The following is a 13,502-nucleotide window of genomic DNA, read 5'->3' on the forward strand; positions in this document are numbered from 1 at the left end:
TTCATTGTTGTAGTATTTAAGATGTCTTCACTCTTTGCTTCTCTTGTCCACCTCTTCAAAATATATGTGTCGGGAATTGTCTTTATATTAAGTACGTCAAAAATTTTCAAAGCATGACAACACAAAATTCCAAATGTTTCGAACTTCCTACAACTACATGAAATTATCTTATTGGCATGGTCATAAACTACTTTGTACTCTCTTTACTGTCATTGACAAACCCAACAATATATTCATGCACTACCTAGCTATCATTGCGGTATTTTACTATCGCTGCTGATGCATAATCATACTCATCATGAAATTTTTTAAATATCACACGAGTATATGTTTGGCTTGCCTGCTTCAACAAAGGAGAATTCTTTAATCCCAAAGTAGGCAATTTTTCTCAAGATTAAGGCGTTGTTTGGGAACGGCCTTGACCCAGACACTGGGTCAAACGCCTGCTTTTGGGGTAAAAAAACACCCCATTTTCCCCATTTTGCCCTTCTCTCTTCCAACATTACAAGAGGCCTTATTTTGCTCAGTGTCCCACGCTGAACAACTGAAACAGGCCAGCGTCCCCAACACAGTCCCCCTCACACGCGTCATTTGCGATTTCTCTCCCCCCCCCCCCTCGCCCCCCCTGCGCTCTGTCTGAAAATCCCCCCCCCCTCACACGCGTCTACAGCTGGGTAAGGAAACACAGTTCTGATTTCTTGCCCCTCTCTCTTCCACAGTTGAAACAGGCCTTCTCCCGTGAGTTTTCCACGCTGAACAAAGGAACAGGCCGTCATCTCCCCAACACAGTCCCCCTTACACGCGTCCGAAGTTGCCTAAGGGAAGCCATTTCTGATTCCCCCCCCCCCCCAACCCCCTGCGATTTGTCTGAAAAATTCCCCCCCCCCCCCCTCACACGCGTCTGCAGCTGGGTAAGGAAACCCAGTTTTGATTTGTCGCCCCCCCCCCCCTGTGATTTGTTAACAAAGAAAAATTCCCCCCCCTACCACGCGTCCGAAGCAGGCCAGGAAACCCAGGGATTTCTCTCGCACCCAGCCCCCCCTGCGCTTTGTTTGCAGAATTTCGCCCCTTAACACGCGTCCAGCCCATGCGTATCAGGTCCCCCCACAATGCTTGGACCTGGTCAGCTGTGTTCCTCGGCTATATTAGACGCTTTGCCCCCCAATAATCCAAAGCACCCATTTAGAAACTCATCTGCCAGTGAAGCCAGGCGCCAGTCTCGGTGGAGAAGAGCTCTAGCCACGGCTCCACGCACACGCTCACAGTCGAAGGTATTGCACGTAGCTTTTTGTTATGGTTTTGTTGAATGTTATTTTGTTAGTTTCGTTTTGCTTATCTTGTGTAGCATTTTATTTTTTGGGTTTTCTTTATAAATGTTGGCAGAATCACAATAAATTGCTTGAAACACCGGTTTATGCATGCCCCATTGAGAAAGAGGAAAATTAGACACCACAACATCTCGTAACAAAATTTGGGTTGGTATTTGGGTTGTGTCTTTGGGTTGGTTCCTGTTTTCCAAGTGTATATGCATTTTTGTTTGGTTCAATTGTCTTCTAATTCTAGATGTGTATAAGGATATTGAGTTATATACTCATTTTGTAGGGCTTTTTTATGCACCTTTTTTTGTGTCCCTTTTTAGGCATTTGACTTGAAAAATTTCAGATTTGTATTTGGATACAGAGTTATATTTGTTAAAGCAATGTCTAGGGGTATTTTTCTTTTGTATTTGGATACAGAGTTATATTTCTCTTGTCCCCTAGCACCCATCTTCTCTTCCAAAATTTTGTCCTTGTTCTTTTGGTCATGTCTTGATTCCACGCAACGCTGACATGTGTCCAATGAGCTCAGTGGCCAGGTAGATTGAACCTGGGTTAACTGGCTACTTTGAAACCTGGCCCTCAAATCAACATCAGAGAAGATTTTTCCTGTCCACTTTGTTTAATTTAATGGAGTACGTAGCTAGACACCATATTCTTCAACATTATCTAAAGATCCGTGAGGCCTTGATCAGAATTTTCTTTCTCAATAGCAATGATTCTAATAATATGGACAAATACATGCAATTAGCCTTTTTCATGATTTGGTTAATCAAAGTTGACTTCTATAATTGATTGATTACTAATCAAAAGTATCAAGATGTTGATATCTTTACTTTGTATAATTCTCAACATGATTGCACTTAATGACCTTCTATATATGGTTAAACCAAGCACAATTTGCGAGGATTTTAACAAATTGCATAGTTGAACGTATAAAGAATGGAAATGATATCCTCTGAATTATATGATAACAACAAATTAAGCTAGCTCCAAGATCTTTACTTCTACCTAGCTATCTACCTTTAGTCAGCTTCATATATTCTGTTCTAAAAAAATTTCTTGACCTTATTGAAAAGGGTTCCTATTTTGTCATGGTAAAAGAAAATATCATACACTAAGTGAAGACATAACAAGTAGCATACCAACTAAAAACAAAAAAAAAAAAAGTGTAAAAATCTAATGCTTATATGATTATGTTTTGTTTTAACAGGGGTCCGAAAATCTTGCAAATTATTATTGATACTATGCTTTGTTTGGTTGTGTCTTTGGGTTGGTTTCCTGTTTTCCAAGTGTATATGCATTTTTGTTTGGTTCAATTGTCTTCTAATTCTAGATGTGTATAAGGATATTGAGTTATATACTCATTTTGTAGGGCTTTTTTATGCACCTTTTTTGTGTCCCTTTTTAGGCATTTGACTTGAAAAATTCCAGATTTGTATTTGGATACAGAGTTATATTTGTTAAAGCAATGTCTAGTGGTATTTTTCTTTTGGTTTTTTCAGCGGCTGAGAAAGGGAGAGTTGAAACAAATTACTGCTGTCCACGGTTTTACTAAAAAAAAAAGTCACGCTTTTATTCCTTAGCTCCCAACAAAATTTTGCATATATATATATACACAAGCTTTCTTCGGTTCCAAGAAATATTGAAAAATGTAAACTAAATGGTTAAAGAAGGTTACCAGAAATAATAAAAATGCTTATATGATTATGCTTTGTTTTATTACCACTGGTTATGCTTTGTTTATGCTTTGTTTTATTACCACTATTTCAGCAATGAAATTGAGCACAATTGGGCATTGACATAAAATTTCAAAAAAGCCCACAGATCTACGATTCAATTCATACCAAACCGGATTTAGAATATATATATATATATATATTTATATATATATATATATATATATATATATATATATATATATATATATATATATATATACCTTGTATTTGGATTTCACAGCATTTGGATTTCACATTAACTTGTATTGGCATTCATATGGTTTTGCTAGTTCACCTTATTGGCCATGAAAAAATTTGCAATAATTATGCTAAATATGTGTATCTGTGTGTTGTGTTTGGTATTAGGGTATTTCATCAATTATGCTTAATATGCCACCACTTTCTGCTTAGTTGGCATTAATGTTGGCCTTGTTTAATTTTCAGTTCGGCGGGTATAACTTGCGCCAACGACAATCTAACAACTTCAAGGTAGGTTTCTTATTTTATATCAAAGCTTGCTTCATTTCTAAATTGTTTGTGCCTAACCTATTTTACTGCTTATTGTAAATATGTCATATCACATTTAACGTAATCGTATATATTAGTTCGAGTGTCTACGTAATCGTATATATTGGTAGATAAGTATCATACATGATTTATGCACGTTCGTTTGTTGTTTTATATACTTATGCGTAGATGTCGTTCTTTACCACTCCCCGTAAATCCCCTCGAAAGCATGGGATGCAAACCCCGTCCCCATCCCCACCAGAAGTTCCCATCCCACTGGCAAATGTGAAATGGGAAGAAGAGCACGACAATATCTTGGTGCATATTCTCTGTAACTGCCAAGATGACGGAGTTCGCCATCCCTTTGGGAAGTATATGCCGAACATCACGAAAAAATTAAACAGGCGGCTGAAGGATGGCACCGCCTACACACAAAAACAGGTGAGCGACAAAATTAAGCATCTTAGGGAGCTTTGGGTGCGCTTCTCGGAATTTGTCCGAGATAAGGCCGGCACGGACTATGGGTGGGATGATGATTTGGGGACTGTCATGGGAACTCCGGAACAATGGGAACACATTCGACTGGTACGCCACTAATATTAAGTTTAATATTTCCTTAATTATAAGATTTGCCGTACTTACTGACATTTTGTGTTTTATCTTGTGTTTTTTTCGTTTATTTGCTCTTCCTTTTCAGACAACGAACCTCAAGAAGTACTACAAATTCCGAAATGGCCCCCAGGCGAACTTCAAGTACCTATGCTACATCTTTGAGGGCTCAACATCCACTGGAAAGTTGAGGTATGCCAGCACACAATCACCCCTGGGCAGCGATTGTGAAGAGAATGACATCGATCTCAACGGCCCCGCGGTGATCATAGACCTCACGGAGCCCCAATGTGCATCATCTCACAAGGCAAAAGGAAAAGGGAAAGGGAAGTTGAAGAGGGAAGGTTCGCACTTGCAGGGATCGAACTCTAGCAAGCGTTCATCCAAGGGTGAGCAAATTTTCTCCGAGTTGCGAAGCGAGTATGATCTCTTGCGATCCGACTATTTACAGAGGTGCAAGCTTAGCGATGGCACTTCACCCGGCGATTGTGGTTCTTATAAGCTCCCTCCCAACCAGTATCCTGAGGAAGCCATCATGGACCGTATCAATGTGTTGGCAGCTGAAATGTCATTGCCCACGAAAAAATATGTCAAAGCATGCGACAAGGTTGGCGATCTAACTAGGGCAAGGATACTGTTGAAAATGAATGACGACGGTCTACGTCAGTGGCTAAACGATATTGATCCAGACAAAGACAATTGAAGCTTATGTTTTATGTTAATATTTTATGTTGTATTTTTTGTGTTTCCATTAACTATTTTCCATTTTGTAGGGCTTAAGTTAGTTTGACTGGAATATTAGAGACTCCTAAGTTATGCTATAGTATGGATGCTTATTATGGAGTAGGAGAACAATTTTAACACTAATGATTAATGTTATTAACCGAGTTTTACTTTCCAATCTTAATTATCCGGTCGCATGTTATTAATATAGACTAAATATAGCCTGACGACGTTTACGCATGTTATAACTAAAATGTGACGTTATTCATCTCATTTAAATGTAGGCCTGTTGACATGTACGCAGCTGGCTCGTCTAATGGTAACATTGGTAATGGACGTCATTGGACGGACAGTATCGATGAATTGCCCGACTCAGATGCATCCGACACAGACGACGATGATGAGTGTAATTTTGAGGGAATACGATTCGAGCTAGAAAATTTACTAGTGCGCATGGCAATGATCGTGGAAGAATGTTACCATCATTTTATGCACCCATGCGTAAGGGTTTGCATTCCACAGAGGACTTCCAAGCTGACAGGCGCAATGTGGGTACACTGGGTGCTTACCAATCCGAACCCAACTACATGCTATGAGCAATTTCGTATGTTGCCCAAGACTTTCTTAAAATTGTGCAACACACTGAAACACAATGGTTTTTTACAAAGCAGTCGGTATGTAAAGATTACAGAACAAGTTGCGGCATTTTGCCTAGTGATGGCACAGTGCCACACGCAGCGGACGGTAGCGGATAGGCTACAGCGCTCATTGCACACGGTAAGCGTTTACGTTAATCGGACAGTTAAAGCGCTGTGCAGGCTTAGGAAAAATATTATACGTCCAGCTGCGATGGAGTTGCCTCACCCATACGTTGCACGCAATGGCCGCTACTATCTATAGTTCGCGGTACGCCATAGCATAACATATCGCATTACTTCACAAGCACCAATGGCATATATCTATTGTCTTTTGTGTCCTATATCTAATTTACTTTCGGTAATACTGTTGTAACCAGAAATGCATTGGAGCGATTGACGGCACTCATGTTAAAGCGTGCGTTCAAGGTGAGAACATTGTGCCCTACAGAAGCAGGAAGTTCACAATAACACAGAATGTCATGTGCGTCGTTGGCTTTGACCTTTGCTTCACATACGTTTATGCTGGATGGGAGGGCAGCACTCATGACTCGCGGATTTTTCAGGAGTGCATCGAGGATCCCACCGCTCTTTTCCCCATGCCGGTCGAAGGTACTGTACAGAGACATGGCTTTGTGTCAGGTTCTATTGATTTGTAATACGTTTACAATTCCTTTGTTATGTTGGAACCCTATGTGATATAATGTTTTACCTTATTATGTTCAGATTACTTTTACTTGGTTGACTCGGCCTATGGATGCTACAAGGGATTTTTACCCCCGCATCGCAATGAGCAATACCATTTGCAAGATTTCCGCCGTGGTCGACGTCGTCCGAAGAATGCAGTAGAATTGTTTAATTATAGGCATTCCTCATTACGATCAGCTGTGGAAAGAACTTTTGGAGTTTGGAAAGCCCGATTCCCTATCTTCGACAATATGCATCCATACCCGATTGAGAACCAACGACTATTTGTGGTCGCATGCTGCGCGGTACACAACTTCATTCGCAAAGACTGCGGTGCTGATGATCCACTATTTTGTGCTGCCCTAACGACGCATGATGGGCAACATTGGATCGACGTCTCGCAATTGCCTACCATGACACCTGTTCCATACGTCGCGCATGGAGCACCACCAAACCGAACCCGTGAAAGCAAGGAAATGATGATTATAGTCCGAGAGGCAATGACCTCTCACATGTGGGAAACCGCGAATGAAGAGTAATTAATGTTATTTTGTATGGCTTCTCCATTGTTAACAAAGAAAAATACAAGTAATGTCAAAATTGCCATATATAAAATTTTTGAAGGTTAGGACTATCTAATCGGAATCTTAACCGATCTCGCTTATTTAATCCAAATCGATAAGCATAGGATCATATGTGTACCTCTGCATCTAAGTAGACAGTGCTATCAAAAATATATGACCTCGAGGAACTCCTATAATCCATTTGCTCTTCGGATTGTAATTCACTTCAACCATTAATGTCAAATAAATAATACAATTTTATGGGATTGAAGGAAAATATCCAAATACATGTTTTATTCTTTCAATAATCTATATTTTATAGAAATGACACCCGATTGTTCTTACCCTGAGTGAAGTGATAAATGACAGATTACAAATATATATATGATCTATATTATCTTCATTATTCCCTATAAAGGACCAGGAATGCATTGTTTACGTATCATTGGATGTGCATTAACAGCTTCTTATACTTATATTTCTTATACTTATATTTAAAAATTAATAATTTATTAATTAAATAAACTATAAATAATCTAAATTAAAATTAAAAAAGTATTTTATGTTAATATTGGAATTACTCTGGAAAAAAAGAGTATCTGTCCCAGCTCTGCACAAATAAGGTCGATACGTTGTATATCAAGAATAAGCGGATATAAATTACAATGATTGCTTAAAAGGAGTAGCACAATTAATACAAAACAACAAAAAATATAAATTACAACGGTTAAGTATCTACAATTTAGTATGAAATAGTTCATTTTAACATCAACTTGCTACCACTAGATGCATTGTAACCGCCAACATAAAGGAACACTAGCAAGACAAGCAAAGCTAACACTGCTTGATACGTCATTTGTTTAAATTGGAACTTGACCGTTCTAGACTGGTTATTCGCTACCAGGGATTTTCACATCTCATCCCTAAACTGAAACATGTTTTCTAGGTGTGTTCTATACTGTGCTTGTTCGGCAGCCAACAATTTTTCAAGTCTACCAATTTCTGCCCGGGTTTGCTCTTCTATATCCTTCAAGCGTTGCATGATGCTTTTTTCGTAAGCTGTCATCTCGTTGTCAGCCCAAAGAAAGAAGCCACAATCACCAACTTGCTACAACATACAAAATTTGGAAAAAAGTCAATAATATACCCTAAACCAAATAAAACTGGTCAAAAAATGCAAACATGGAAAATAAATGTCATTCAATACCTTATACTTTTCGCACCCATATCACTTTCTGCTGTAGTTATCATTTGTCCAGGAATACCTTACGAACGCTACAACTCCACAGCGACATAATGGACGGCCACTCGATGCATCACTATTTGCAAACATACTCAACCCTGTCATATTGTGAAGAAAACAAAGATGTAACAACAGAAAAAGATCTGGTGGTGCTAAACCAAAGAACTTGGATGCTCAACAACCTCTTAGTAGAAAACAATCAGTCAGAAACAAATTCCACCCCAAGCTAACACCTTCCACAAACCAATACCACAGTCTCACAAAACATCCCCAATCACAACCTTTCGTACAAAATGATGCTGCCAATATATTAAGCTAAATTGGATCATATATGCTGCCAATACATTGCTGTCAAAATTACCAAAATACCTCTTATCTTTCTTTTTTTTTTAAAAAAAAAAAAAAAAAAAAAAAAGAATTGCAAAGATTTGGGATTTAACGGAATTTGTAAAAATACCCAAGTTTGAATCATTGCAATTTTTTTTTATTATAATAAAAAAAAGATTATGTAAAACAAAAATGTAAAAAAAAATCCCGCCTAATTCACCAATTCGGGGAAATTTTGACGGAATTTAACGGAAAAACTTAACGAAGGGATGACATTGCAAAAAGTTAGAAGTTCGATACACTAAGTTTTTTAACTTTGAGGGTAGTTGCAAAAGTTATGGAAGTTAAAGGGATTAAGTGAAGTTTCTTCTAGAAAATATATAGATTGACCCGCTCATCAAAAATTCGATGGTGATTTTTACTACTAATTAAATCAAGAAATGAGTACTTAAAGAATCAAAAATCAATAGTAATTTTCACTACCACAACAAAGAATAAAAACTTAAAAGTATATGTATCATTTATGATACAAAATGAATTGATCATCGTCCAGGGTGGGATTCTTATCAACATAGGGACAGTGAAAGGAAAAAAGAATCACAATCAGTGCTAGGTATAGAGAACATATATACATATTCTGGTCCCACTCTACATACTGAAATCCCTCAGCTTTTTACTCTTTTAACAAAGTAGTATACGTGACCACACATTGACAAAAAGAAAATGAGAGAGAGAGAGAGAATGAATCACAAAAATCTCTGTCTCTCTCTCTCTCTCATCTCACTTGGGTGTGGCAGAGGAATAAAGGGTTAATCTTTTCTCCAACACTCTTTCTCCCTTTTAACATCTTGCTAAAATTGCAGGCTCAAGACAGAAAAAGAAGGAGACATGAAAAGGACAACTTCTTTGCAAGGTAAAGATCTCATTTCAATGATTGGTGGGATTTTTCCCTCCTAAAAATTATTATTCTCTCCTTCTTGGTGTCTGTCTTGTCATTATTCTCCACCCACCAAATCTACCATTTTAACCATCACCTTTTTCATTTTCTTACAACTTCATTTGCATAATCGATCAAAAGCAAAAAAGGAACACATGATCAAAACAACATATAGAATAAAACTTGTTAGGCCAAAGAATTAAATGAAAAACGGATATATATGATCCAATTTAGCTTACTGTATATGCAGCCACTCACTAAATAACCTTTAATTGAGAACCTTCTTTAAATTCAACTATATCTCTTACATAAGGGTATAATTCCTTGGGTGCTAACCGGTGGAATTTTGTTTTGGGTCGTTTTTCTTGACCCATTCTCAGCCATCAACACGGCTCCTAACACCCAAAATCGCAAGTAAACCCACACCAATTTGAACCGAAAATCAACAACTACAAATCATATCATAAAACTCAATGTCGGTACAATATAGCACTAAACAACCGAAAATCACTACAACCAATCACAAGAATTTGAACCAAAAATCAACAACTACAAATCATATCATAAAAACTCAATGTGGGTACAATATAGCACTAAACAACCGAAAATCACTACAACCAATCACAAGAATTTGAACCCAAAATTAACAAAAAACAACACATTTGACATTTCTAAACAAAACCCTCACCCAATGGGTCTAACCCCGTTAAACTACGATGGAAACCCTAAAAAATAAGCCCTAAAATGTTTGAACACTCACAACACACCAAACAGCCACTGAAATGCCAGAAAATGGCCCTAAATTCTGAGGAAAAACCAACCAAACCGAAAGGAATTCAACAAAGAACGACACAAGGGGAGAAAAATAAAAGGAAATTGAAGCTCTTACCTTGTGGACGCGCGATTTTCCCCCTGCTCGAAACAGAACATACGCTGAAGCCACGGTGAAACGGGAACAACTGAGGCTGTACTTTCGGGAGCGGTGGGTGGTGAAATGGCAGCCGGTATTTTGGGAGGGGGATGGGTGATTCACGTGTTCAAGAGAAGAGCCAAAGAGATGGAGAGTGGGCTGAAGGAGTTTGAGATGCGGAAGCTTCAACCAGACGCTGATTTCGGATGGTTTTGGGAAAAACCACTCAGCAAACGTGTAAAAACATATTCAGGGGCAAAAGTGTAAAGAACTTTTCAGAAAACGCCAAACACAGTGTTGAGGTCTCTCCCAAGGCCGTTGCCAAACGCTACCTAAATTCAGCTTCCAATTCCTTATGTCGCTTTTGCTCTGCCACCCGCTCAAAATGTTGAAAAAATTCCGTTATGCTCAAATTTGATTTTAAGTACGCTTTCAAGTCACTATTCAAGCACTCACTAAGTTGAGTACTTCGCACTCCAAGAGTAAATGCATTCTTCATGTGACATCTAGCCCATTTTGTCTTCAATTTGTATATACCATCCAACCAACTAACTAACCCGACATTGTACTTCTAAATCATTTTGTCCCAAGCATTTTTAAATTCAGCCTCATCATTATATTCAAACATACAAGATTTAAAGTCTCATAGAAAATAAGAACCATCTTTCATGAAATTCCCCAAATGCTTGATGCCATTTTGCATTATGTGCCAAGTACATAATCCATGTCAAGTTTCTGGCATTACCTCAGTTAATGCCTTTGCCATTGCAGCATCTTGATCTGTAAAGATTGATCGAGGCTTTTTACTTGTATGTGCATCCAAGAAACTTTAAAAAAGCCAGTTGAATGACTCTACTGTCTCATCATATAGAAGTGCAGCCCAAAAAATCACAACCCCTCTATGGTGATTAAAACCAATAAATACAGCCAGGGGTCTGAATTCTTTATTAGTGCCATATGTAGTATCAAAAGTCATCATGTCACCAAAATAGACATAGTCAACGATCATTCTTGCATCAGCCCAAAAAATATTCGTAACTTTGGTATCTAATTGGACTGCATAATGAAATAATGGATCTTTATTAAGTTGTTCCTGGAAGTAGTTTAATAAGCTACATGCTTCACCATATATTAAGTTGCTTTGCCGTCTTGATCGAAGATAATTTTTTTAATCGAGCTCAGTATATCCAAGATTTGCCCTCCCACCAGCCTCTCTACTCATCAATGCATGTGTTGCCTTAGGAGAGATTCCAGAAGCACATGACAAACTAATTTCAGATGCTTGAACTTCTGACATTTTACGATGCGATCTCATCATATAAGTGGTTTCTTCAAGATGCAGAATATGATTATGTTCAGCTACAAAATCATAAACCTTGTACTTTCCAGTCTCTCGTATTAATGAAATCGACAATCCTACAGAACAACTAGTCCTTGTTTCATCTCGATGATGAGTGTAAAGATGATTTCGCTTGTCTTCTTTTCGAGCACCGTCCTTACAACAAACAAATCTCTTTGTTGTTATTTTTCCATCTGACTTACTTTTATTTTCAAATTGTTTTCTCACACCAAAACCCATTTGCTTTCCATAATTTCCCCAATGATTCCATGCATCCTCTGGAGTGTCAAATTCCATATCAACCTCAGGTGTCCAATATGTCTGAGAATTCACATTTTGGGAGGAATCGCCCACAATGTCATCCATTCCTTTTTTTTTTTTCTTTTTTTTTTTTTTTTATGTAAAATTATATCTCTGTCATTAGCAATTAATAAATCAAAATTAAAATATGCCAAAAGAACATCACAAAATAATTGCTGCATATGAACTATTTCCTTCCATCTTATAGTACCGTATAAGCTATTGATAAAAGGATTACATGAAGTTAAAGATAAAATAACAATTACACAAAGCTAAAGATAGAGATTTGCAACATAATACAAAAGTCCACATAGATTTGCAATTTGCAAAAGTTTGAGTCAATCAAATTTCTTTGTTCAACACCCAGTTGCAACTTTTGAACTTTAAATAAAAAAGTAAGCATAAGGAATCACAAGTTGCAACCTTTTTCACAAGTAAGCTTAAGGAATCACATATTGTACGACCAGGGTCTGGGGAATCTTTACTTACCCCTTCTATCCTTCTGTATTTTCTGTTTTCTGCCAAAATTGGTATGTGCTTGGTTTGGTGTTTTAGTGAGAATTTCATTTATATAAAACAAAATTCAGATCTTTTACATTTGTGTTATTACATAAAAAATTATTATATTTTTTAAGAATAATTTATAAAGTTCAATCTAATATATATATATATATATATATATATATATATAAACTAATAAGATTACATATTTTATGTGGATAATTTATCTTTTTAATGCAAAACTAATTGTATATAGAGTACCACATTTCGAATCTATAACTTTAAATAAAAAAGTAAGCATAAGGAATCGCAAGTTGCAACCTTTTTCACTTGAAAAAAAATAAAGAAAAAAAACTCAATACAAATAACTAAGCAATTGATTATTATACCTTTCCCCTTTGGCCTTTTATGCTTCTATTGACTTTTCATTAATCTCTGATCACAGACCTCAAGCCCCTTCGAACTTGATATCTCTCTTCAACAACATCAACATAAAACACTTTTACCACCCAACCATGCTAAGATATATATGTGCATACACATTTTTCTATTTGTACACACATAGAAATATATATTATACTCTAGGTTTTCTTTCAACAGATTATAGAAGATAGAAAGACATGAGAATAGTACTTACATTGTTCTAGAGCTCTTTTTTTGTTTGTTTGGGGGCAGAAATTCAACACTAATAAGAATGAAGCTTTTTTCCGGTGTGAAGAAGAAGCTTCAAGCTTTCATGGTGTGGTGTGGTGAGGAAGAAGAAGGTTTTTTTTTTTTTCTTTTCAAATGAAGAAGAAGCTTGTAGAAGAAGTTTGAGGAATGAGCTCTCTTTTGTTTTTGGAGGGAAAATGAAATAATAATTAAAAACAGTATAGGGTTGGGAAGAAAGAAGTTTTTATTATTATTATTATTATTTTTGAAACGAGGGAAAGTGTGTAAAAAAAGTTTGAGGATCGATAAAACAAAAAGCTCTTGTCAAAAGTTATTGCACCTCGATTACATAAAAATTCTTACACCATTAGATTCCATCAATGACCAGGATCCCTCAACATGAGATTCTCCAATTAATCTCAATTGGAGGGGATCCTGGTCCGTCTTGTCGATTGTTAAATTACGTTAGATGGCAGTATTTGATTGGTCCACTAACGTAGTTGACGAGGTATGGTAAACCCACCATACTTTGA

At 37.1% G+C, this 13,502-nt stretch overlaps 1 protein-coding gene across 1 annotated transcript; it reads right to left on the reverse strand.

The window, feature by feature from the left end:
- Positions 1-11,346: 11,346 nt before the first annotated feature.
- LOC148584938 (protein FAR1-RELATED SEQUENCE 5-like) lies at positions 11,347-11,883 on the reverse strand. Its single transcript, XM_088517600.1, has one exon. It carries the CDS (start codon positions 11,881-11,883, stop codon positions 11,347-11,349), a length of 537 nt encoding a protein of 178 aa, XP_088373726.1.
- Positions 11,884-13,502: the final 1,619 nt, after the last annotated feature.

This window comes from Corylus avellana, chromosome 6 (genome assembly GCF_965113065.1).
Source record: "Corylus avellana chromosome 6, dhCorAvel1.hap1.2, whole genome shotgun sequence".
In the NCBI taxonomy this organism is placed as follows: Eukaryota; Viridiplantae; Streptophyta; class Magnoliopsida; order Fagales; family Betulaceae; genus Corylus; species Corylus avellana.

Coding starts and splice junctions, on each gene's coding strand:
- LOC148584938 (XM_088517600.1), bottom strand. CDS start 11,883: ATGGATGACATTGTGGGCGATTCCTCCCAAAATGTGAATTCTCAGACA.